General features: G+C 44.5%; 1 protein-coding gene across 1 annotated transcript in view; it reads left to right on the plus strand.

The window, feature by feature from the left end:
* LOC139399522 (adhesion G protein-coupled receptor L1-like) overlaps positions 1–27164 on the plus strand; it is a gene marked incomplete at both ends in the record, with an annotated part of 38682 nt that extends 11518 nt beyond the window's left edge. The window contains 8 exons of the mRNA XM_071144921.1: positions 11576–11872; positions 13600–13703; positions 14176–14361; positions 14637–14675; positions 19161–19341; positions 19521–19643; positions 25544–25749; positions 26991–27164. Of these exons, the coding sequence (XP_071001022.1) occupies positions 11576–11872; positions 13600–13703; positions 14176–14361; positions 14637–14675; positions 19161–19341; positions 19521–19643; positions 25544–25749; positions 26991–27164 (1310 nt within the window). The remainder of the gene's footprint in view (positions 1–11575; positions 11873–13599; positions 13704–14175; positions 14362–14636; positions 14676–19160; positions 19342–19520; positions 19644–25543; positions 25750–26990) is intronic.
* Positions 27165–27733: the final 569 nt, after the last annotated feature.

The raw sequence follows: 27733 nt of genomic DNA on the forward strand, positions 1-27733 counted from the left end.
AACACTGAAAGAGTAATATATAGATATATTAAAGTAGTTTGCCGTGCACGCCCCCTCCCCTCTCCAGGGGTAGTGATAGGAACACTGAAAGAGTAATATATAGATATATTAAAGTAGTTTGTCGTGCACGCTCCCTCCCCTCTCCAGGGGTAGTGATAGGAACACTGAAAGAGTAATATATAGATATATTAAAGTAGTTTGCCGTGCACGCTCCCTCCCCTCTCCAAGGTTAGTGATAGGAACACTGAAAGAGTAATATATAGATATATTAAAGTAGTTTGCCGTGCACGCTCCCTCCCCTCTCCAAGGTTAGTGATAGGAACACTGAAAGAGTAATATATAGATATATTAAAGTAGTTTGTCGTGCACGCTCCCTCCCCTCTCCAGGGGTAGTGATAGGAACACTGAAAGAGTAATATATAGATATATTAAAGTAGTTTGCCATGCACGCCCCCTCCCCTCTCCAGGGGTAGTGATAGGAACACTGAAAGAGTAATATATAGATATATTAAAGTAGTTTGCCGTGCACGCTCCCTCCCCTCTCCAGGGGTAGTGATAGGAACACTGAAAGAGTAATATATAGATATATTAAAGTAGTTTGTCGTGCACGCTCCCTCCCCTCTCCAGGGGTAGTGATAGGAACACTGAAAGAGTAATATATAGATATATTAAAGTAGTTTGCCGTGCACGCTCCCTCCCCTCTCCAGGGGTAGTGATAGGAACACTGAAAGAGTAATATATAGATATATTAAAGTAGTTTGCCGTGCACGCTCCCTCCCCTCTCCAGGGGTAGTGATAGGAACACTGAAAGAGTAATATATAGATATATTAAAGTAGTTTGTCGTGCACGCTCCCTCCCCTCTCCAGGGGTAGTGATAGGAACACTGAAAGAGTAATATATAGATATATTAAAGTAGTTTGTCGTGCACGCTCCCTCCCCTCTCCAAGGTTAGTGATAGGAACACTGAAAGAGTAATATATAGATATATTAAAGTAGTTTGCCGTGCACGCCCCCTCCCCTCTCCAAGGTTAGTGATAGGAACACTGAAAGAGTAATATATAGATATATTAAAGTAGTTTGTCGTGCACGCTCCCTCCCCTCTCCAAGGTTAGTGATAGGAACACTGAAAGAGTAATATATAGATATATTAAAGTAGTTTGTCGTGCACGCTCCCTCCCCTCTCCAAGGTTAGTGATAGGAACACTGAAAGAGTAATATATAGATATATTAAAGTAGTTTGCCGTGCACGCTCCCTCCCCTCTCCAGGGGTAGTGATAGGAACACTGAAAGATTAATATATAGATATATTAAAGTAGTTTGCCGTGCACGCCCCCTCCCCTCTCCAGGGGTAGTGATAGGAACACTGAAAGAGTAATATATAGATATATTAAAGTAGTTTGTCGTGCACGCTCCCTCCCCTCTCCAGGGGTAGTGATAGGAACACTGAAAGAGTAATATATAGATATATTAAAGTAGTTTGTCGTGCACGCTCCCTCCCCTCTCCAGGGGTAGTGATAGGAACACTGAAAGAGTAATATATAGATATATTAAAGTAGTTTGTCGTGCACGCTCCCTCCCCTCTCCAGGGGTAGTGATAGGAACACTGAAAGAGTAATATATAGATATATTAAAGTAGTTTGTCGTGCACGCTCCCTCCCCTCTCCAGGGGTAGTGATAGGAACACTGAAAGAGTAATATATAGATATATTAAAGTAGTTTGCCGTGCACGCTCCCTCCCCTCTCCAAGGTTAGTGATAGGAACACTGAAAGAGTAATATATAGATATATTAAAGTAGTTTGTCGTGCACGCTCCCTCCCCTCTCCAGGGGTAGTGATAGGAACACTGAAAGAGTAATATATAGATATATTAAAGTAGTTTGCCATGCACGCCCCCTCCCCTCTCCAGGGGTAGTGATAGGAACACTGAAAGAGTAATATATAGATATATTAAAGTAGTTTGCCGTGCACGCTCCCTCCCCTCTCCAGGGGTAGTGATAGGAACACTGAAAGAGTAATATATAGATATATTAAAGTAGTTTGTCGTGCACGCTCCCTCCCCTCTCCAGGGGTAGTGATAGGAACACTGAAAGAGTAATATATAGATATATTAAAGTAGTTTGCCGTGCACGCTCCCTCCCCTCTCCAGGGTAGTGATAGGAACACTGAAAGAGTAATATATAGATATATTAAAGTAGTTTGTCGTGCACGCTCCCTCCCCTCTCCAGGGGTAGTGATAGGAACACTGAAAGAGTAATATATAGATATATCAAAGTAGTTTGCCGTGCACGCTCCCTCCCCTCTCCAGGGGTAGTGATAGGAACACTGAAAGAGTAATATATAGATATATTAAAGTAGTTTGCCGTGCACGCCCCCTCCCCTCTCCAAGGTTAGTGATAGGAACACTGAAAGAGTAATATATAGAGATATTAAAGTAGTTTGCCGTGCACGCTCCCTCCCCTCTCCAGGGGTAGTGATAGGAACACTGAAAGAGTAATATATAGATATATTAAAGTAGTTTGTCGTGCACGCCCCCTCCCCTCTCCAGGGGTAGTGATAGGAACACTGAAAGAGTAATATATAGATATATTAAAGTAGTTTGTCGTGCACGCTCCCTCCCCTCTCCAGGGGTAGTGATAGGAACACTGAAAGAGTAATATATAGATATATTAAAGTAGTTTGCCGTGCACGCCCCCTCCCCTCTCCAAGGTTAGTGATAGGAACACTGAAAGAGTAATATATAGATATATTAAAGTAGTTTGTCGTGCACGCTCCCTCCCCTCTCCAAGGTTAGTGATAGGAACACTGAAAGAGTAATATATAGATATATTAAAGTAGTTTGCCGTGCACGCTCCCTCCCCTCTCCAGGGGTAGTGATAGGAACACTGAAAGAGTAATATCTAGATATATTAAAGTAGTTTGTCGTGCACGCCCCCTCCCCTCTCCAGGGGTAGTGATAGGAACACTGAAAGAGTAATATATAGATATATTAAAGTAGTTTGCCGTGCACGCTCCCTCCCCTCTCCAGGGGTAGTGATAGGAACACTGAAAGAGTAATATATAGATATATTAAAGTAGTTTGTCGTGCACGCTCCCTCCCCTCTCCAGGGGTAGTGATAGGAACACTGAAAGAGTAATATATAGATATATTAAAGTAGTTTGTCGTGCACGCTCCCTCCCCTCTCCAGGGGTAGTGATAGGAACACTGAAAGAGTAATATATAGATATATTAAAGTAGTTTGCCGTGCACGCTCCCTCCCCTCTCCAAGGTTAGTGATAGGAACACTGAAAGAGTAATATATAGATATATTAAAGTAGTTTGTCGTGCACGCTCCCTCCCCTCTCCAGGGGTAGTGATAGGAACACTGAAAGAGTAATATATAGATATATTAAAGTAGTTTGCCGTGCACGCCCCCTCCCCTCTCCAGGGGTAGTGATAGGAACACTGAAAGAGTAATATATAGATATATTAAAGTAGTTTGTCGTGCACGCTCCCTCCCCTCTCCAGGGGTAGTGATAGGAACACTGAAAGAGTAATATATAGATATATTAAAGTAGTTTGTCGTGCACGCTCCCTCCCCTCTCCAGGGGTAGTGATAGGAACACTGAAAGAGTAATATATAGATATATTAAAGTAGTTTGCCGTGCACGCCCCCTCCCCTCTCCAGGGGTAGTGATAGGAACACTGAAAGAGTAATATATAGATATATTAAAGTAGTTTGTCGTGCACGCTCCCTCCCCTCTCCAGGGGTAGTGATAGGAACACTGAAAGAGTAATATATAGATATATTAAAGTAGTTTGCCGTGCACGCTCCCTCCCCTCTCCAAGGTTAGTGATAGGAACACTGAAAGAGTAATATATAGATATATTAAAGTAGTTTGCCGTGCACGCTCCCTCCCCTCTCCAAGGTTAGTGATAGGAACACTGAAAGAGTAATATATAGATATATTAAAGTAGTTTGTCGTGCACGCTCCCTCCCCTCTCCAGGGGTAGTGATAGGAACACTGAAAGAGTAATATATAGATATATTAAAGTAGTTTGCCATGCACGCCCCCTCCTGAAAGAGTAATATATAGATATATTAAAGTAGTTTGTCCATGCACGCCCCCTCCCCTCTCCAGGGGTAGTGATAGGAACACTGAAAGAGTAATATATAGATATATTAAAGTAGTTTGCTCCCTCCCCTCTCCAGGGGTAGTGATGAACACTGAAAGAGTAATATATAGATATATTAAAGTAGTTTGCCGTGCCTCCCCTCTCCAGGGGTAGTGATAGGAACACTGAAAGAGTAATATATAGATATATTAAAGTAGTTTGTCGTGCACGCTCCCTCCCCTCTCCAGGGGTAGTGATAGGAACACTGAAAGAGTAATATATAGATATATTAAAGTAGTTTGCCGTGCACGCCCCCTCCCCTCTCCAAGGTTAGTGATAGGAACACTGAAAGAGTAATATATAGATATATTAAAGTAGTTTGCCGTGCACGCTCCCTCCCCTCTCCAAGGTTAGTGATAGGAACACTGAAAGAGTAATATATAGATATATTAAAGTAGTTTGTCGTGCACGCTCCCTCCCCTCTCCAGGGGTAGTGATAGGAACACTGAAAGAGTAATATATAGATATATTAAAGTAGTTTGTCGTGCACGCTCCCTCCCCTCTCCAGGGGTAGTGATAGGAACACTGAAAGAGTAATATATAGATATATTAAAGTAGTTTGTCGTGCACGCTCCCTCCCCTCTCCAAGGTTAGTGATAGGAACACTGAAAGAGTAATATATAGATATATTAAAGTAGTTTGCCGTGCACGCCCCCTCCCCTCTCCAAGGTTAGTGATAGGAACACTGAAAGAGTAATATATAGATATATTAAAGTAGTTTGTCGTGCACGCTCCCTCCCCTCTCCAAGGTTAGTGATAGGAACACTGAAAGAGTAATATATAGATATATTAAAGTAGTTTGCCGTGCACGCTCCCTCCCCTCTCCAGGGGTAGTGATAGGAACACTGAAAGATTAATATATAGATATATTAAAGTAGTTTGTCGTGCACGCTCCCTCCCCTCTCCAGGGGTAGTGATAGGAACACTGAAAGAGTAATATATAGATATATTAAAGTAGTTTGTCGTGCACGCTCCCTCCCCTCTCCAAGGTTAGTGATAGGAACACTGAAAGAGTAATATATAGATATATTAAAGTAGTTTGTCGTGCACGCTCCCTCCCCTCTCCAGGGGTAGTGATAGGAACACTGAAAGAGTAATATATAGATATATTAAAGTAGTTTGTCGTGCACGCTCCCTCCCCTCTCCAAGGTTAGTGATAGGAACACTGAAAGAGTAATATATAGATATATTAAAGTAGTTTGTCGTGCACGCTCCCTCCCCTCTCCAGGGGTAGTGATAGGAACACTGAAAGAGTAATATATAGATATATTAAAGTAGTTTGCCGTGCACGCCCCCTCCCCTCTCCAGGGGTAGTGATAGGAACACTGAAAGAGTAATATATAGATATATTAAAGTAGTTTGCCGTGCACGCTCCCTCCCCTCTCCAAGGTTAGTGATAGGAACACTGAAAGAGTAATATATAGATATATTGAAGTAGTTTGTCGTGCACGCTCCCTCCCCTCTCCAGGGGTAGTGATAGGAACACTGAAAGAGTAATATATAGATATATTAAAGTAGTTTGTCGTGCACGCTCCCTCCCCTCTCCAGGGGTAGTGATAGGAACACTGAAAGAGTAATATATAGATATATTAAAGTAGTTTGCCGTGCACGCTCCCTCCCCTCTCCAGGGGTAGTGATAGGAACACTGAAAGAGTAATATATAGATATATTAAAGTAGTTTGTCGTGCACGCTCCCTCCCCTCTCCAGGGGTAGTGATAGGAACACTGAAAGAGTAACATATAGATATATTAAAGTAGTTTGCCGTGCACGCCCCCTCCCCTCTCCAGGGGTAGTGATAGGAACACTGAAAGAGTAATATATAGATATATTAAAGTAGTTTGCCGTGCACGCTCCCTCCCCTCTCCAGGGGTAGTGATAGGAACACTGAAAGAGTAATATATAGATATATTAAAGTAGTTTGTTGTGCACGCTCCCTCCCCTCTCCAGGGGTAGTGATAGGAACACTGAAAGAGTAATATATAGATATATTAAAGTAGTTTGTCGTGCACGCTCCCTCCCCTCTCCAAGGTTAGTGATAGGAACACTGAAAGAGTAATATATAGATATATTAAAGTAGTTTGCCGTGCACGCCCCCTCCCCTCTCCAAGGTTAGTGATAGGAACACTGAAAGAGTAATATATAGATATATTAAAGTAGTTTGTCGTGCACGCTCCCTCCCCTCTCCAGGGTTAGTGATAGGAACACTGAAAGAGTAATATATAGATATATTAAAGTAGTTTGCCGTGCACGCTCCCTCCCCTCTCCAGGGGTAGTGATAGGAACACTGAAAGAGTAATATCTAGATATATTAAAGTAGTTTGCCGTGCACGCTCCCTCCCCTCTCCAGGGGTAGTGATAGGAACACTGAAAGAGTAATATATAGATATATTAAAGTAGTTTGTCGTGCACGCTCCCTCCCCTCTCCAAGGTTAGTGATAGGAACACTGAAAGAGTAATATATAGATATATTAAAGTAGTTTGTCGTGCACGCTCCCTCCCCTCTCCAGGGGTAGTGATAGGAACACTGAAAGAGTAATATATAGATATATTAAAGTAGTTTGTCGTGCACGCTCCCTCCCCTCTCCAAGGTTAGTGATAGGAACACTGAAAGAGTAATATATAGATATATTAAAGTAGTTTGTCGTGCACGCTCCCTCCCCTCTCCAAGGTTAGTGATAGGAACACTGAAAGAGTAATATATAGATATATTAAAGTAGTTTGCCGTGCACGCCCCCTCCCCTCTCCAAGGTTAGTGATAGGAACACTGAAAGAGTAATATATAGATATATTAAAGTAGTTTGTCGTGCACGCTCCCTCCCCTCTCCAAGGTTAGTGATAGGAACACTGAAAGAGTAATATATAGATATATTAAAGTAGTTTGCCGTGCACGCTCCCTCCCCTCTCCAGGGGTAGTGATAGGAACACTGAAAGAGTAATATATAGATATATTAAAGTAGTTTGTCGTGCACGCTCCCTCCCCTCTCCAGGGGTAGTGATAGGAACACTGAAAGAGTAATATATAGATATATTAAAGTAGTTTGCCGTGCACGCCCCCTCCCCTCTCCAGGGGTAGTGATAGGAACACTGAAAGAGTAATATATAGATATATTAAAGTAGTTTGCCGTGCACGCTCCCTCCCCTCTCCAAGGTTAGTGATAGGAACACTGAAAGAGTAATATATAGATATATTAAAGTAGTTTGTCGTGCACGCTCCCTCCCCTCTCCAGGGGTAGTGATAGGAACACTGAAAGAGTAATATATAGATATATTAAAGTAGTTTGTCGTGCACGCTCCCTCCCCTCTCCAGGGGTAGTGATAGGAACACTGAAAGAGTAATATATAGATATATTAAAGTAGTTTGCCGTGCACGCTCCCTCCCCTCTCCAGGGGTAGTGATAGGAACACTGAAAGAGTAATATATAGATATATTAAAGTAGTTTGTCGTGCACGCTCCCTCCCCTCTCCAGGGGTAGTGATAGGAACACTGAAAGAGTAACATATAGATATATTAAAGTAGTTTGCCGTGCACGCTCCCTCCCCTCTCCAGGGGTAGTGATAGGAACACTGAAAGAGTAACATATAGATATATTAAAGTAGTTTGCCGTGCACGCCCCCTCCCCTCTCCAGGGGTAGTGATAGGAACACTGAAAGAGTAATATATAGATATATTAAAGTAGTTTGTCGTGCACGCTCCCTCCCCTCTCCAGGGGTAGTGATAGGAACACTGAAAGAGTAATATATAGATATATTAAAGTAGTTTGCCGTGCACGCTCCCTCCCCTCTCCAGGGGTAGTGATAGGAACACTGAAAGAGTAATATATAGATATATTAAAGTAGTTTGTCGTGCACGCTCCCTCCCCTCTCCAGGGGTAGTGATAGGAACACTGAAAGAGTAACATATAGATATATTAAAGTAGTTTGCCGTGCACGCCCCCTCCCCTCTCCAGGGGTAGTGATAGGAACACTGAAAGAGTAATATATAGATATATTAAAGTAGTTTGCCGTGCACGCTCCCTCCCCTCTCCAGGGGTAGTGATAGGAACACTGAAAGAGTAATATATAGATATATTAAAGTAGTTTGTCGTGCACGCTCCCTCCCCTCTCCAGGGGTAGTGATAGGAACACTGAAAGAGTAATATATAGATATATTAAAGTAGTTTGTCGTGCACGCTCCCTCCCCTCTCCAGGGGTAGTGATAGGAACACTGAAAGAGTAATATATAGATATATTAAAGTAGTTTGTCGTGCACGCTCCCTCCCCTCTCCAGGGGTAGTGATAGGAACACTGAAAGAGTAATATATAGATATATTAAAGTAGTTTGTCGTGCACGCCCCCTCCCCTCTCCAGGGGTAGTGATAGGAACACTGAAAGAGTAATATATAGATATATTAAAGTAGTTTGCCGTGCACGCCCCCTCCCCTCTCCAAGGTTAGTGATAGGAACACTGAAAGAGTAATATATAGATATATTAAAGTAGTTTGTCGTGCACGCTTCCTCCCCTCTCCAAGGTTAGTGATAGGAACACTGAAAGAGTAATATATAGATATATTAAAGTAGTTTGTCGTGCACGCTCCCTCCCCTCTCCAAGGTTAGTGATAGGAACACTGAAAGAGTAATATATAGATATATTAAAGTAGTTTGCCGTGCACGCTCCCTCCCCTCTCCAGGGGTAGTGATAGGAACACTGAAAGAGTAATATATAGATATATTAAAGTAGTTTGTCGTGCACGCTTCCTCCCCTCTCCAAGGTTAGTGATAGGAACACTGAAAGAGTAATATATAGATATATTAAAGTAGTTTGTCGTGCACGCTCCCTCCCCTCTCCAAGGTTAGTGATAGGAACACTGAAAGAGTAATATATAGATATATTAAAGTAGTTTGCCGTGCACGCTCCCTCCCCTCTCCAGGGGTAGTGATAGGAACACTGAAAGAGTAATATATAGATATATTAAAGTAGTTTGTCGTGCACGCTCCCTCCCCTCTCCAGGGGTAGTGATAGGAACACTGAAAGAGTAATATATAGATATATTAAAGTAGTTTGCCGTGCATGCCCCCTCCCCTCTCCAGGGGTAGTGATAGGAACACTGAAAGAGTAATATATAGATATATTAAAGTAGTTTGCCGTGCACGCTCCCTCCCCTCTCCAAGGTTAGTGATAGGAACACTGAAAGAGTAATATATAGATATATTAAAGTAGTTTGTCGTGCACGCTCCCTCCCCTCTCCAGGGGTAGTGATAGGAACACTGAAAGAGTAATATATAGATATATTAAAGTAGTTTGTCGTGCACGCTCCCTCCCCTCTCCAGGGGTAGTGATAGGAACACTGAAAGAGTAATATATAGATATATTAAAGTAGTTTGCCGTGCACGCTCCCTCCCCTCTCCAGGGGTAGTGATAGGAACACTGAAAGAGTAATATATAGATATATTAAAGTAGTTTGTCGTGCACGCTCCCTCCCCTCTCCAGGGGTAGTGATAGGAACACTGAAAGAGTAGCATATAGATATATTAAAGTAGTTTGCCGTGCACGCCCCCTCCCCTCTCCAGGGGTAGTGATAGGAACACTGAAAGAGTAATATATAGATATATTAAAGTAGTTTGCCGTGCACGCTCCCTCCCCTCTCCAGGGGTAGTGATAGGAACACTGAAAGAGTAATATATAGATATATTAAAGTAGTTTGTCGTGCACGCTCCCTCCCCTCTCCAGGGGTAGTGATAGGAACACTGAAAGAGTAATATATAGATATATTAAAGTAGTTTGTCGTGCACGCTCCCTCCCCTCTCCAGGGGTAGTGATAGGAACACTGAAAGAGTAATATATAGATATATTAAAGTAGTTTGTCGTGCACGCTCCCTCCCCTCTCCAGGGGTAGTGATAGGAACACTGAAAGAGTAATATATAGATATATTAAAGTAGTTTGTCGTGCACGCCCACTCCCCTCTCCAGGGGTAGTGATAGGAACACTGAAAGAGTAATATATAGATATATTAAAGTAGTTTGCCGTGCACGCCCCCTCCCCTCTCCAGGGGTAGTGATAGGAACACTGAAAGAGTAATATATAGATATATTAAAGTAGTTTGTCGTGCACGCTCCCTCCCCTCTCCAGGGGTAGTGATAGGAACACTGAAAGAGTAATATATAGATATATTAAAGTAGTTTGTCGTGCACGCTCCCTCCCCTCTCCAAGGTTAGTGATAGGAACACTGAAAGAGTAATATATAGATATATTAAAGTAGTTTGCCGTGCACGCTCCCTCCCCTCTCCAGGGGTAGTGATAGGAACACTGAAAGAGTAATATATAGATATATTAAAGTAGTTTGTCGTGCACGCTCCCTCCCCTCTCCAGGGGTAGTGATAGGAACACTGAAAGAGTAATATATAGATATATTAAAGTAGTTTGTCGTGCACGCTCCCTCCCCTCTCCAGGGGTAGTGATAGGAACACTGAAAGAGTAATATATAGATATATTAAAGTAGTTTGCCGTGCACGCTCCCTCCCCTCTCCAAGGTTAGTGATAGGAACACTGAAAGAGTAATATATAGATATATTAAAGTAGTTTGTCGTGCACGCCCCCTCCCCTCTCCAGGGGTAGTGATAGGAACACTGAAAGAGTAATATATAGATATATTAAAGTAGTTTGCCGTGCACGCTCCCTCCCCTCTCCAAGGTTAGTGATAGGAACACTGAAAGAGTAATATATAGATATATTAAAGTAGTTTGCCGTGCACGCTCCCTCCCCTCTCCAAGGTTAGTGATAGGAACACTGAAAGAGTAATATATAGATATATTAAAGTAGTTTGTCGTGCACGCTCCCTCCCCTCTCCAGGGGTAGTGATAGGAACACTGAAAGAGTAATATATAGATATATTAAAGTAGTTTGTCGTGCACGCTCCCTCCCCTCTCCAGGGGTAGTGATAGGAACACTGAAAGAGTAATATATAGATATATTAAAGTAGTTTGTCGTGCACGCTCCCTCCCCTCTCCAAGGTTAGTGATAGGAACACTGAAAGAGTAATATATAGATATATTAAAGTAGTTTGCCGTGCACGCTCCTTCCCCTCTCCAGGGGTAGTGATAGGAACTCTGAAAGAGTAATATATAGATATATTAAAGTAGTTTGTGCCGTAATTATTATCCAGAGAACTTTTGAACTCAACTTCTGAGAGATGTAACATTTACATGCCTTTCTCTCTTTTATTCATGCTCTGGTTTTGTCTTGGTCTATTCCCCTCTCACCACTTTCATTCCATCTCTTTTCTTTTATTTCCCTGTTTTTGTCTCTCACTTTCGCTTTCCCTTTTTATATCTTTGACTTTATTTTGACTTTATTTTGTCATCCTCAGTGATTTTATTTATACATGTGCTTTATTATGTGTTTAAAACTAAACTAAATCACTCCCCCTGTCTCTCTCTCTTCAGGCCCTCTGACGACCACTCAGGTGACCAGCACCACGCCAGCCCGACCTTTCACCTCCAGTTCTAGCCCTGCTACCACCCGCCCCCTGGCCCCCACCTCTCACCCCATTGGCGCTATCAACAAGGGCCCTGACCTGCGGCCAATCACAGCCACCGTACCAGTCACCAGGCGGCCTCCCCGCCCACCCGTCCAGGGCCCGGAGCCCCAGGTGTGTGAGTCCAGAGTGGCCAGAGGGGTGCAGTGGCCCTCCACCCAGAGAGGAGAGACTGTGGACCGCCCCTGTCCTAAAGGATCACTAGGTGGGGACTGACTATTACCGTGTTTCCTGTATGTATGAGTGTGTGGTTATTTGAGTTGGGGTGTGTGGTTGTGCGTGCATGTGTGTCTGTGGTTTTTGTTCGTTTTTTGTAGGTGCTCAAGTACACGTGTGAATATACATACATGTGCGTGTGTTTTCTTCTTCATTTGTGAGTATTTCTGTGTGTGTGCGTGCACGTGTGTGTTTCCCAGTGTGTCTCTGTTTCAGTCTATGTGTGTGTGTTTTCCATTGTGTCTCTGTTTCAGTCTATGTGTGTGTGTTTTCCATTGTGTCTCTGTTTCAGTGTGTGTGTGTGTGTGTGTGTGTGTGTGTGTGTGTGTGTGTGTGTGTGTGTGTGTGTGTGTGTGTGTTTTCCAGTGTGTTTGTGCTGCAGCTCTTGTTTTTCCCCTGGCTGGGTGTGTTGTCTCCCCCTCTCCTCTCCTGTCCCACTGTTAGTCTCAGCAGCAGGCTGGGTCCCAGAGGATTCCCTCTACATGAAAGCCCGTCCTTCTCTCCTCTCCAAATGAAAGAGTCGTCTCACAGCGAAACAGGGATAGCCAAGTGAAAGTGTGGAATAATGAAATGAAAGACTGAACAAAACAGGATACACCTCCCTTCATGCTAGCTTCTATAACTCCAAACATGCAAGCATCAAATATCCCTCTCGAGTTCCAGAAAAGAATAGAATATCTTCTACCACCACTCCCCCCTCCATCTCTTCTTGCTTTTCTGTGTTCTTTCTCTCTCTCTCTCTCTCGCTCTTTCTATCTCTCTCTCTCTCTCTCTCTCTCTCTCTGACAACAACAGTAACGCTAAATTAGCAGCTGGCTTAATTGCCATGTCTTGGCAGAGATTTCTAACCCAATCTGCGCTAGATGGAGGAGAGCAGGGAGCGGGGGGGGGGGGGGGGGGTACTTCTGCTCTGATTCCTCCACTGCTGTGTTGTCTCTGTCTTCTCCCTTGTTCTGTCTCCCTTTCTCCCTCTCTCTCTCTTCTCCCCTCTCTCTTCTCCCTTCTTCTGTCTCCTTCTCTCCTTCTCTTCTCCCTCTCTCCTTCTCTTCTCCCCTCTCTTCTGTTGTTCCCTGTATGGAGCTGTTTGTATAGCAGCAGTGGAAAGACCCTTCCTTGGTTGATCCCAGTGTGTTGTCCTCTCTCTGAACTCTCCTAACTAAACTGAAAACTTAGCTGAAAACGAGGGGTGGCAGGAGGTCCCTCCCTTGAGGTGTTATTCTTGCAGATGAGAGACGATGCCTGATGGCGCTGTCTTTGCTGTGCATGTGAGTGGAGCAGTGTGTGTATGTGGGGGGGGGGGGGGGGGGGGGGGGGGGGGTCTGTGTGTGTGTGTGTAGCGCACGTTTGTGTGAATTTGTGTTCCTTTAAAGCCATGTTCTTATAGCCAACTCATTTGAAAGCCTACCCCTCCCTCATCGTTCTTTCTCTTTCTGTCCTACCCTCCATTATTTAACCTTTCCACTTCTGCCCCATTTTCTCTCACACACTTCCTCCTCCCTCCTCCCTCTCTTTGCTCTCCTCTGCCGAACCACTCAAAGTATTGCATATTTAAAGTTCATTTCATTTACTCTTTTTTTATCTGTCGTACTCTTTGCCCTGTTCCTTTTCTCTTTAAAATCCATTTCTCTATAATTGCCCAATACCTAATGCTTATTATCTCTCCATCCCTCTCTTCCTCCCTCCATCCCTTTCTCCCTTCCTCCCTGGCCCTCCCAGGCATCGCCTCGTTCCAGTGCTTGGCGGCTCCGGTCATGTGGAACCCTCGGGGCCCTGACCTCAGTAACTGCACCTCTCCCTGGGTCAACCAGGTAGCCCAGAAGGTAAGACCTCCACCTCTATTAGTCCCTCTGTTGGGGGCCTCTGGCCCTGCCTCTGGCCCTGGGTGTCTGTGTCCATATGCACACTGCCATTAGCATGTCTCCAAGGCTCTCCTGATTAAAACCCATCACCACCATATCACCAAGGTTTTCACTCATTAGAATGACTCATTTCAACTAGACCCATATTCAAATGCATCCACTCTTCATCCTCCACTATCTATAGTTAGTCATTCACCCTATGGAAGGTCATTAATGTCAATATGATGGAAATACTATTTTTATTGAGTATATTTAAAGTATATTAAAAGATAATTGAGTTACAACTAATTTATTGAGTATATTTAAAGTGTATTTTTATAAAAAAACGTGAGTCTACTCCGCACCCTTAACTTACCACTCTCAACCATCAGCAACCTCCAACACACACTCCTCTGTGTAGTACCCAGTGGTGGAAATGTGTGTCTCTGTGTAGATAAAGAGTGGTGAGAATGCTGCCAACATAGCTGGGGAGTTGGTGAACCACACACGGGGGCGGATCCACGCTGGTGATGTCAGTTCGTCAGTGCGTCTGATGGAACAGCTGCTGGACATACTGGATGCCCAGCTTCAGGCCCTGCGGCCCGGCAACAAGGAGTCAGCCGCACGCAACTACAACAAGGTAGAAGACACACACGTGCAAACACACACCACACACACACACACACACACACACACACACACACACACACACACACACAAAGTTGTACAAACACACACACTCACACATAGACACATTCACACACACTCACAAACAAACTGAACTGGGTGTTTAAAAATGCACGCTAACAGACCCATAGTGTGTAACATCCCTCTAGACTTGCAGTTTGCCATTGTTTTGGTGTTACAGTACCCTATAGAAGTGTACTGTAACACTATTGTCCTCCCTCCTCTCAGCTCCAGAAGAGAGAGAGGACCTGTCGGGCTTACATCCAGGTAACCTTCCCCTTTAATCCCCACACTTTAAATGGACAATATCTTCTAGCCTACCAGTGTACTGACTACTGAGAATAATGTGGGAAAGATAACCCCTAGCCTGTAGTAGACGTATGTGTGTACTGTATAGGATTCCTTTAGGCTGAGATATATCATGTAATGTGTTCAGAATCATTCTAGTTGCAGGTGGAGTGCGGTGCAGCGGTGTGTGTGTGTGTGTGTGTGTGTGTGTGTGTGTGTGTGTGTGTGTGTGTGTGTGTGTGTGTGTGTGTGTGTGTGTGCGTGCGTGCGCGTGCGTGTGCGTGTGTGTGTGTGCGCGCTGTATGGCTGATATCTCTCTGGATGCCTGAAATGTGTCTGTAATATTTCCTCAGGCTGCTGCTTTCTTTGTAGTTTTTCCTCATGTTCATAGTATCTCTCTGAAATGTGGGCAGAGTAATAGAAGCAGTAATAATGTTTCAGTGACATAACTCAGCTAGGTTTCACTGTAATGTTACTATAGTGATATACAGTGCCTTGCGAAAGTATTCGGCCCCCTTGAACTTTGCGACCTTTTGCCACATTTCAGGCTTCAAACATATAGATATAAAACTGTATTTTTTTGTGAAGAATCAACAACAAGTGGAACACAATCATGAAGTGGAACGACATTTATTGGATATTTAAAACTTTTTTAACAAATCAAAAACTGAAAAATTGGGCGTGTAAAATTATTCAGCCCCCTTAAGTTAATACTTTGTAGCGCCACCTTTTGCTGCGATTACAGCTGTAAGTCGCTTGGGGTATGCCTCTATCAGTTTTGCACATCGAAAGACTGACATTTTTTCCCATTCCTCCTTGCAAAACAGCTCGAGCTCAGTGAGGTTGGATGGAGAGCATTTGTGAACAGCAGTTTTCAGTTCTTTCCACAGATTCTCGATTGGATTCAGGTCTGGACTTTGACTTGGCCATTCTAACACCTGGATATGTTTATTTTTGAACCATTCCATTGTAGATTTTGCTTTATGTTTTGAATCATTGTCTTGTTGGAAGACAAATCTCCGTCCCAGTCTCAGGTCTTTTGCAGACTCCATCAGGTTTTCTTCCAGAATGGTCCTGTATTTGGCTCCATCCATCTTCCCATCAATTTTAACCATCTTCCCTGTCCCTGCTGAAGAAAAGCAGGCCCAAACCATGATGCTGCCACCACCATGTTTGACAGTGGGGATGGTGTGTTCAGCTGTGTTGCTTTTACGCCAAACATAACGTTTTGCATTGTTGCCAAAAAGTTCAATTTTGGTTTCATCTGACCAGAGCACCTTCTTCCACATGTTTGATGTGTCTCCCAGGTGGCTTGTGGCAAACTTTAAACGACACTTTTTATGGATATCTTTAAGAAATGGCTTTCTTCTTGCCACTCTTCCATAAAGGCCAGATTTGTGCAATATACGACTGATTGTTGTCCTATGGACAGAGTCTCCCACCTCAGCTGTAGATCTCTGCAGTTCATCCAGAGTGATCATGGGCCTCTTGGCTGCATCTCTGATCAGTATTGTATGAGCTGAAAGTTTAGAGGGACGGCCAGGTCTTGGTAGATTTGCAGTGGTCTGATACTCCTTCCATTTCAATATTATCGCTTGCACAGTGCTCCTTGGGATGTTTAAAGCTTGGGAAATCTTTTTGTATCCAAATCCGGCTTTAAACTTCTTCACAACAGTATCTCGGACCTGCCTGGTGTGTTCCTTATTCTTCATGATGCTCTCTGCGCTTTTAACGGACCTCTGAGACTATCACAGTGCAGGTGCATTTATACGGAGACTTGATTACACACAGGTGGATTGTATTTATCATCATTAGTCATTTAGGTCAACATTGGATCATTCAGAGATCCTCACTGAACTTCTGGAGAGAGTTTGTTGCACTGAAAGTAAAGGGGCTGAATAATTTTGCACGCCCAATTTTTCAGTTTTTGATTTGTTAAAAAAGTTTGAAATATCCAATAAATGTCGTTCCACTTCATGATTGTGTCCCACTTGTTGTTGATTCTTCACAAAAAAAATACAGTTTTATATCTTTATGTTTGAAGCCTGAAATGTGGCAAAAGGTCGCAAAGTTCAAGGGGGCCGAATACTTTCGCAAGGCACTGTACGTTGCTATATGAGCCTTGGCTGTGTACTGTTCAGTACAGTATGATATCTCTGGCTATGTGTAAGGGGTCATTTGATAGTATGAAATGATCCTGTGTGTGATATCATAGCATGTATGATGTATCTCTACATATGAATGATTTCTGTCATCCTGCAGCATATGTGTTCCTTAACCTGTCTGTTGTGCATTAGAACAAAATACATAGAAATCTGCAGGGGTGTACGATCTATTCAAAGTCTGCTGTGTTGTAGTGTGTCACTAGAGCACCCTTGTTTAGCATTGGTTGTACTGTAACTTATGAAGCAACACACATGTAATACAGTATATGGTAAATATAAATAATTAGAATGGTTTTAATAGGTTTAGTGTAAGGGGAAATGTATGGTGATGTATGGTACGGGGAAGGGGAAATGTATGGTGATGTATGGTACGGGGAAATATATGGTGATGTATGGTACGGGGAAGGGGAAATGTATGGTGATGTATGGTACGGGGAAATGTATGGTGATGTATGGTACGGGGAAGGGGAAATGTATGGTGATGTAGGGTACGGGGAAATGTATGGTGATGTATGGTACGGGGAAGGGGAAATGTATGGTGATGTATGGTATGGGGAAATGTATGGTGATGTATGGTACGGGGAAGGGGAAATGTATGGTGATGTATGGTAAGGGGAAATGTATGGTGATGTATGGTACGGGGAAGGGGAAATGTATGGTGATGTATGGTACGGGGAAATGTATGGTGATGTATGGTACGGGGAAGGGGAAATGTATGGTGATGTATGGTAAGGGGAAGGGGAAATGTATGGTAAGGGGAAGGGGAAATGTATGGTGATGTATGGTACGGGGAAGGGGAAATGTATGGTGATGTATGGTAAGGGGAAATGTATGGTGATGTATGGTACGGGGAAATGTATGGTGATGTATGGTACGGGGAAGGGGAAATGTATGGTGATGTATGGTAAGGGGAAATGTATGGTGATGTATGGTACAGGGAAGGGGACATGTATGGTGATGTATGGTAAGGGGAAGGGGAAATGTATGGTGATGTATGGTAAGGGGAAATGTATGGTGATGTATGGGAAGGGGAAATGTATGGTGATGTATGGGAAGGGGAAATGTATGGTGATGTATGGTACAGGGAAGGGGAAATGTATGGTGATGTATGGTAAGGGGAAGGGGAAATGTATGGTACGGGGAAGGGTAAATGTATGGTGATGTATGGTACGGGGAAGGGGAAATGTATGGTGATGTATGGTAAGGGGAAGGGGAAATATATGGTGATGTATGGTACGGGAAAGGGGAAATGTATGGTGATGTATGGTACGGGGAAATGTATGGTGATGTATGGTAAGGGGAAGGGGAAATGTATGGTGATGTATGGTAAGGGGAAATGTATGGTGATGTATGGTACGGGGAAGGGGAAATGTATGGTGATGTATGGTAAGGGGAAATGTATGGTGATGTATGGTACGGGGAAATGTATGGTGATGTATGGTAAGGGGAAGGGGAAATGTATGGTGATTGTGTGAAGAGCATAGAAGTGCAACTGTAATTCTCTCCCTTCCATTGTACAATGAAGAATACTCAATTGACCCTGTGCGTGTCATACAGGCCTGTATAGTACAAGTGAATCACACAATGAATCAAACATACAGGCCTGTATAGTACAAGAGAATCACACGATGAATCAAACATACAGCCCTGTATAGTATAAGATAATCACATGATGAATCAAACATACAGGCCTGTATAGTATAAGAGAATCACATGGTGAATCAAACATACAGGCCTGTATAGTATAAGAGAATCACATGATGAATCAAACATACAGGCCTGTATAGTACAAGAGAATCACATGATGAATCAAACATACAGGTCTATATAGTACAAGAGAATCACAAGATGAATCAAACATACAGGCCTGTATAGTATAAGAGAATGACATGGTGAATCAAACATACAGGTCTATATAGTACAAGAGAATTACATGGTGAATCAAACATACAGGCCTGTATAGTATAAGAGAATCACATGATGAATCAAACATACAGGCCTGTATAGTACAAGAGAATCACATGATGAATCAAACATACAGGTCTATATAGTACAAGAGAATCACAAGATGAATCAAACATACAGGCCTGTATAGTATAAGAGAATGACATGGTGAATCAAACATACAGGCCTCTGTTATAAATTGGATAACAGGTCAAACGTCTACTATAAGAGTAGAGCAGCAGAAAATGTAATGTACAGCAGTAGCATGTGTAATGTAATGTACAGCAGTAGCATGTGTAATGTAATGCAGTGTAATACAGCAGTGTGAACCTTAGCGCCCCCTCTCGGTTGCCAGGCGGTAGTGCAGACAGTGGACAACCTGCTGCGTACAGAGGCTCTGGAGTCGTGGCAGGACATGAACACTACGGAGCAGGCCCACACCGCCACCATGCTATTGGACGTCCTGGAGAAAGGAGCCTTCCTATTGGCCAACAACATGTACGGCAACCGCTTCACCGACCGGGCCCCCAATATCGGTAAGAAATAGGGGGAAATGGAAGCAGTGGGGTACATGCATGTGTGTGATTAGTAATTGTAATTAGTAGCAATAGTAATTCCAGTAGGAGGATAGGTGTAGAGCAGGGCATGCTAAATATCCTGGAAAAGCAGAACAACTCTAACCTTTTGTTCCCACACGCCTGTGTGTGTATCTTAGATCTGGAGGTGCACGTGTTGAACACAGAGATGGACCTTCAGGACCTGTCCTTTCCTCAGAACTACGTGAGCGACAGCACCATCCAGCTCTCCGCCTCCACCATCAAACAGTACAGCCGCAATGGTCAGTAACCTTATCACGGTCATCACATCACAGTCAAACCCTACAGCGCTCCCGTTCACTTCATGACCTGAGATATGGGCTCGGCGATCTCCCGTTCACTTCATGACCTGAGTTATGGGCTCAGTGATCTCCCGTTCACTTCATGACCTGAGTTATGGGCTCAGGGATCTCTCAGTCAATGCTTCCATTTGCATTTTCATGCGAGTCCAAAGTAATCTGCATGCAGTTGACCAAGTTATTGTTTCATAATAACAGGCCAATCAGATTAATAAAAGCGCTGAGACCATTTCTTCCTTGATGGTTTCCTAACAACACTCCTAATAGAATAGCTGGAGAGGCGTGTAGATGACTATCACCCACAGCCTGACAGAGCAATCTCAGCTCTCTCTCTCTCTCTCTTTCTCCCTTGCTCCGTCTCTCCACCATCTTATACCCTTCTCTCATCTCTTCTCCCGCTTCAAGCCCCCCTCCTCCTCCCCCTCTCCCTCCCTCCAGTCCTCCACCCATCCCTCCCTCCAGTCCTTCACCCATCCCTCCCTCTCCCCCTTCTCTGTTTTCTGTCAGCGCTCGGCTCTGCAGTGGGATCCAGATTAGAATGATTGAAACAAACGCACATGAAAAATTCATATGGAATAATAGGAGATCTGTGAATGCTTGAGGGATGAATGTTCCATTGCCCTCCACATTAAATCTCCCCTCTTTCCCACCAGTCAAAATGAAACGGTTCTTACCATCATTCTAACCTTCACTAACTCTCTCTCTCTCCCTCTGTCACTCTGCCTCTCTCCCCTTCCTCCTTTCCCCCTTATCATTCCCCCTGTCCTCTCTCGCTATTTCTGTCTTCTCTCTTTACTATTCGTCCTTTTCCTCTTTCTCTTTTCTCTCTCCTTCCCCCCCTTCCCTCTCCTTTACCTCTTTATGTTATATCTCTCTCTCTCTGACTCTCTCTCCTTCCCCCCTTCCCCTCTTTATGTTCTATCTCTCTGTCTGACTCTCTCTCCTTCCCCCTTCCCCTCTTTATGTTCTATCTCTCTCTCTGACTCCCTCTCCTTCCCCCCTTCCCCTCTTTATGTTCTATGTCTCTCTCTGACTCCCTCTCCTTCCCCCCTTCCCCTCTTTATGTTCTCTCTCTCTCTTACTCTCTCTCCTTCCCCCTTCCCCTCTTTATGTTCTATCTCTCTCTCTGACTCCCTCTCCTTCCCCCTTTTCCTTCTTTATGTTCTATATCTCTCTCTGACTCTCTCTCCTTCCCCCCTTCCCCTCTTTATGTTCTATCTCTCTCTCTGACTCCCTCTCCCCCTTCCCCTCTTTATGTTCTATCTCTCTGTCTGACTCTCTCTCCTTCCCCCTTCCCCTCTTTATGGTCTATCTCTCTGTCTGACTCTCTCTCCTTCCCCCTTCCCCTCTTTATGTTCTATCTCTCTCTCTGACTCTCTCTCCTTCCCCCTTCCCCTCTTTATGTTCTATCTCTCTCTCTGACTCTCTCTCCTTCCCCCTTCCCCTCTTTATGTTTTATCTCTCTCTCTGACTCTCTCTCCTTCCCCCCTTCCCCTCTTTATGTTTTATCTCTCTCTCTGACTCCCTCTCCTTCCCCCTTTCCCCTCTTTATGTTCTATATCTCTCTCTGACTCTCTCTCCTTCCCCCCTTCCCCTCTTTATGTTCTATCTCTCTCTCTGACTCCCTCTCCCCCCTTCCCCTCTTTATGTTCTATCTCTCTCTCTCTGACTCTCTCTCCTTCCCCCCTTCCCCTCTTTATGTTCTATCTCTCTCTCTGACTCTCTCCTTCCCCCCTTCCCCTCTTTATGTTCTCTCTCTCTCTCTGACTCCCTCTTCCCCCTTCCCCTCTTTATGTTCTATCTCTCTCTCTTACTCCATCTCCTTCCCCCCTTCCCCTCTTCATGTTCTATCTCTCTCTCTGACTCTCTCTCCTTCCCCCTTCCCCTCTTTATGTTCTATCTCTCTCTCTGACTCTCTCTCCTTCCCCCCTTCCCCTCTTTATGTTCTATCTCTCTCTCTTACTCTCTCTCCTTTACCTCTTTATGTTCTATCTCTCTCTCTGACTCCCTCTCCTTCCCCCTTCCCCTCTTTATGTTCTATCTCTCTCTCTGACTCCCTCTCCTTCCCCCTTCCCCTCTTTATGTTCTATCTCTCTCTCTCTGACTCCCTCTCCCCCCTTCCCCTCTTTATGTTCTATCTCTCTCTCTGACTCTCTCTCCTTCCCCCCTTCCCCTCTTTATGTTCTATCTCTCTCTCTTACTCCCTCTCCTTCCCCTCTTCATGTTCTATCTCTCTCTCTGACTCTCTCTCCTTCCCCCTTCCCCTCTTTATGTTCTATCTCTCTCTCTGACTCTCTCTCCTTCCCCCCTTCCCCTCTTTATGTTCTATCTCTCTCTCTTACTCTCTCTCCTTTACCTCTTTATGTTCTATCTCTCTCTCTGACTCCCTCTCCTTCCCCCTTCCCCTCTTTATGTTCTATCTCTCTCTCTGACTCCCTCTCCTTCCCCCTTCCCCTCTTTATGTTCTATCTCTCTCTCTCTGACTCCCTCTCCCCCCTTCCCCTCTTTATGTTCTATCTCTCTCTCTGACTCTCTCTCCTTCCCCCCTTCCCGTCTTTATGTTCTATCTCTCTGTCTGACTCTCTCTCCTTCCCCCTTCCCCTCTTTATGTTCTATCTCTCTCTCTGACTCTCTCTCCTCCCCCCCTTCCCCTCTTTATGTTCTATCTCTCTCTCTGACTCTCTCTCCTTCCCCCCTTCCCCTCTTTATGTTCTATCTCTCTCTCTGACTCCCTTTCCTTCCCCCCTTCCCCTCTTTATGTCATATCTCTCTCTCTGACTCCCTCTCCTTCCCCCCTTCCCCTCTTTATGTTCTATCTCTCTCTCTGACTCTCTCTCCTTTCCCTCTTCATGTTTTATCTCTCTCTCTGACTCTCTCTCCTTCCCCCTTCCCCTCTTTATGTTCTATCTCTCTCTCTGACTCTCTCTCCTTCCCCCCTTCCCCTCTTTATGTTCTATATCTCTCTCTGACTCCCTCTCCTTCCCCCCTTCCCCTCTTTATGTTCTATCTCTCTCACTTACTCTCTCTCCTTCCCCCTTCCCCTCTTTATGTTCTATCTCTCTCTCTTACTCTCTCTCCTCCCCCCTTCCCCTCTTTATGTTCTATCTCTCTCTCTTACTCTCTCTCCTTCCCCCTTACCCTCTTTATGTTCTATCTCTCTCTCTCTTACTCTCTCTCCTTCCCCCCTTCCCCTCTTTATGTTCTATCTCTCTCTCTGACTCCCTCTCCTTCCCCCCTACCCCTCTTTATGTTATATCTCTCTCTCTCTTACTCCCTCTCCTTCCCCCCTTCCCCTCTTTATGTTCTATCTCTCTCTCTCTTACTCCCTCTCCTTCCCCCCTTCCCCTCTTTATGTTCTATCTCTCTCTCTGACTCCCTCTCCTTCCCCCCTTCCCCTCTTTATGTTCTATATCTCTCTCTCTGACTCCCTCTCCTTCCCCCCTTCCCCTCTTTATGTTCTATCTCTCTCTCTTACTCTCTGTCCTTCCCCCTTCCCCTCTTTATGTTATATCTCTCTCTCTCTTACTCCCTCTCCTTCCCCCTTCCCCTCTTTATGTTCTATCTCTCTCTCTGACTCCCTCTCCTTCCCCCTTCCCCTCTTTATGTTCTATATCTCTCTCTCTGACTCCCTCTCCTTCCCCCCTTCCCCTCTTTATGTTCTATATCTCTCTCTCTGACTCCCTCTCCTTCCCCCCTTCCCCTCTTTATGTTCTATCTCTCTCTCTTACTCTCTGTCCTTCCCCCTTCCCCTCTTTATGTTATATCTCTCTCTCTGACTCCCTCTCCTTCCCCCCTTCGCCACTTTATGTTCTATCTCTCTCTCTTACTCTCTGTCCTTCCCCCTTCCCCTCTTTATGTTATATCTCTCTCTCTGACTCCCTCTCCTTCCCCCCTTCCCCTCTTTATGTTATATCTCTCTCTCTGACTCCCTCTCCTTCCCCCTTCCCCTCTTTATGTTCTATCTCTCTCTCTTACTCTCTCCTTCCCCCTTCCCCTCTTTATGTTCTATCTCTCTCTTACTCTCTCCTTCCCCCTTCCCCTCTTTATGTTCTATCTCTCTCTGACTCCCTCTCCTTCCCCCCTTCCCCTCTTCATGTTCTATCTCTCTCTCTTACTCTCTCTCCTTCCCCCCTTCCCCTCTTTATGTTCTATCTCTCTCTCTTACTCTCTCCTTCCCCCTTCCCCTCTTTATGTTCTATCTCTCTCTCTGACTCCCTCTCCTTCCCCCCTTCCCCTCTTTATGTTCTATCTCTCTCTCTTACTCTCTCTCCTTCCCCCCTTCCCCTCTTTATGTTCTATCTCTCTCTCTTACTCTCTCTCCTTCCCCCCTTCCCCTCTTTATGTTCTATCTCTCTCTCTGACTCCCTCTCCTTCCCCCCTTCCCCTCTTTATGTTCTATCTCTCTCTCTGACTCTCTCTCCTTCCCCCCTTCCCCTCTTTATGTTATATCTCTCTCTCTTACTCTCTCCTTCCCCCTTCCCCTCTTTATGTTCTATCTCTCTCTGACTCCCTCTCCTTCCCCCCTTCCCCTCTTCATGTTCTATCTCTCTCTCTTACTCTCTCTCCTTCCCCCCTTCCTCTCTTTATGTTTTATCTCTCTCTCTTACTCTCTCCTTCCCCCTTCCCCTCTTTATGTTCTATCTCTCTCTCTGACTCCCTCTCCTTCCCCCCTTCCCCTCTTTATGTTCTATCTCTCTCTCTTACTCTCTCTCCTTCCCCCCTTCCCCTCTTTATGTTCTATCTCTCTCTCTTACTCTCTCTCCTTCCCCCCTTCCCCTCTTTATGTTCTATCTCTCTCTCTGACTCCCTCTCCTTCCCCCCTTCCCCTCTTTATGTTCTATCTCTCTCTCTGACTCCCTCTCCTTCCCCCCTTCCCCTCTTTATGGTCTATCTCTCTCTCTGACTCCCTCTCCTTCCCCCTTCCCCTCTTTATGTTTTATCTCTCTCTCTGACTCTCTCTCCTTCTCCTCTTCCCCTCTTTATGTTCTATCTCTCTCTCTTACTCTCTCTCCTTCCCCCCTTCCCCTTTTTATGTTCTATCTCTCTCTCTTACTCCCTCTCCTTCCCCCCTTCCCTCTCCTTCCCCTCTTTCTTTTCTCTCTCTCTCTCTGACTCTCTCTCCTTCCCCCTTCCCCTCTTTATGTTCTATCTCTCTCTCTTACTCTCTCTCCTTCCCCTCTTTATGTTCTATCTCTCTCTCTTACTCTCTCTCCTTCCCCTTCCCCTCTTTATGTTCTATCTCTCTCTCTTACTCCCTCTCCTTCCCCCCTTCCCCTCTTTATGTTCTATCTCTCTGTCTGACTCTCTCTCCTTCCCCCTTCCCCTCTTTATGTTCTATCTCTCTCTCTTACTCCCTCTCCTTCCCCCCTTCCCCTCTTTATGTTCTATCTCTCTCTCTGACTCTCTCTCCTTCCCCCTTCCCCTCTTTATGTTCTATCTCTCTCTCTGACTCTCTCTCCTTCCCCCCTTCCCCTCTTTATGTTCTCTCTCTCTCTTACTCCCTCTCCTTCCCCCCTTCCCCTCTTTATGTTCTATCTCTCTCTCTGACTCCCTCTCCTTCCCCCCTTCCCCTCTTTATGTTCTATCTCTCTCTCTGACTCCCTCTCCTTCCCCCCTTCCCTCTCCTTCCCCTCTTTCTTTTGTCTCTCTCTGTCTGACTCTCTCTCCTTATTATGCTCCCTTCACACACTATTTTGGTTTCTTTTTTCTCTTTTTCCTTTCCCTCTCTCATTTCCCCTCTCTATCTTTCTCTCTTCTTCTATCTCCCGCTCCCTGTCTCTCATCTCTCTCTCCCTGTCTCTCATCTCTCTCTCCCTGTCTCTCATCTCTCTCTCCCCCTCCAGGCCAAGTCAAGGTAGTGTTTGTTCTTTATAAGAACTTGGGCTCCTTCCTGTCTACGGAGAACGCCACGGTGAAGATGGAGCTGGAGGCGGCACCGGGGGAGCGGGGATTGGCGGTCAACTCCCACGTCATCGCCGCCTCCATCAATAAAGAGTCCAGCAGAGTGTTCCTCACTGAGCCGGTGGTGTTCACACTCAAACACTTACAGGTATACACTTACAGATACATTTAATGTCATACGCTTACATACTTACAGAACGGCTCATAATAATGACCGGAACATAGCAAATGGAATGGCATCAAACGCATGAAAACCATGTGTTTGATGTATTTGATACCATTCCATTCATTACGCTCCAGACATTACCATGAGCCCATTCACCCCAATAAAGGTGCCACCAACCTCCTGTGACTCACACACATACAGTCCACAAACTCTCCCATACACACAATACTCTCCCGTATACACAATGCACTCCCATACACACAATACACACCCATACACACAATACACTCCCATACACACAATACACAGCCATACACAATACACTCCCATACACACAATACACACCCATACACAATACACTCCCATACACACAATATACACCCATACAATATACACAAATTTACTCCCATACACACAATACACACCCATACATAATACACTCCCATACACACAATACACTCCCATACACACAATACACTCTCATACACAATACACTCCAGTATACACACTTCACTCACATACACACAATACACTCCAATATACACGCTACACTCACATAAAAATGACACTCACATACACTTGCATAAACCGAAAGGTTGAAAGATCGAATCCCCGAGCTGACAATTTAAAAATATGCCGTTCTGCCCCTGAACAAGGCAGTTTACCCTGACTTGCCTAGATAAACTAAGGTAAAATACAATTTTAAATAATAATAAATACATAAACATAAATGTACATTGACATAATGTACACATACAGGAGGTTAAACACTACACCACATACTGTACTGTAGTAGACAAACAAGCCCATACACATACTGTACTGTAGTAGACAAACAAGCCCATACACATACTGTACTGTAGTAGACAAACAAGCCCATACACATACTGTATACAGAGCATAAAACCCTACGTCCCCCACACTGTACACACTGTTCTGTTACTGTACACATGCATTACAATATATTTCACCTCTCACCCTTTCTCTCTCTCTCCCACATATTTGCCAACTGTTTAAATAGGCTGTATTTTCTTTCCCTGTCATCTGCTTGTACTGTATAGAAACATGTTTAAATGGATTGCAGCACTTTATGTTCGTTATTTATGTTTGTGTGTTGTTATAAGGCCTGCAACAGAACCATTTACCTTGGGTATCAATAAAGTTAATACATTTTCAATTGAAATTACCCCCCCCCCTCTCTCTCTCTCACTCTCCCCCTCCAGTTGGAGAACCACTACAGTCCCAACTGTTCGTTCTGGAATTACTCTGAGCGGTCGATGACAGGCCAATGGTCGTCTCAGGGCTGTAGACTGCTGGACACCAACAGCACACACACCACCTGCTCCTGTTCCCACCTCACCAACTTTGCTGTGCTCATGGCCCACCACCAGCCTGATGTAGGTCCAGTGGATATTACACACACACACACACACACACACACACACACACATACACACACACACACACACATACACACACACACACACATACTGGCACACACCAAGGTTATTATAGTAAATGAAAACCCGAAAATCATCAGCCGCCTCAGTGTTGTTTTAGAGAATTTGGCAGTACGCCCTACGATCCTCACAACCGCAGACCACGTGTTATCACTCCAGCCCAGGATCTCCACATCCGGCTATACTGAAACTGTTATCTTTGGGGGGGGGGAATAGACTGTTTTTTTTTTATAGGGTTTTATAGGTTTTTCGGGCTTCGGAATCTGGCGAGTCACGTTGAGTCTACCTTTATAATTTAACGCGTTTGAGTGGTAAGGCTAAATATACAGTGCCTTGCAAAAGTATTCATCCCCCTTGGCGTTTTTCCTATTTTGTTGCATTATAACCTGTAATTTAAATGGATTTTTATTTGGATTTCATTTCATGGACAAATAGGTGAAGTGAAATTAAAAAAATAACTTGTTTAAAACATTATTTTTTTTAAATTAAATAGAAAAGTGGTGCAT

The sequence above is a fragment of the Oncorhynchus clarkii genome, unplaced genomic scaffold, assembly GCF_045791955.1.
Source record: "Oncorhynchus clarkii lewisi isolate Uvic-CL-2024 unplaced genomic scaffold, UVic_Ocla_1.0 unplaced_contig_1892_pilon_pilon, whole genome shotgun sequence".
NCBI classification, from domain to species: domain Eukaryota; kingdom Metazoa; phylum Chordata; class Actinopteri; order Salmoniformes; family Salmonidae; genus Oncorhynchus; species Oncorhynchus clarkii.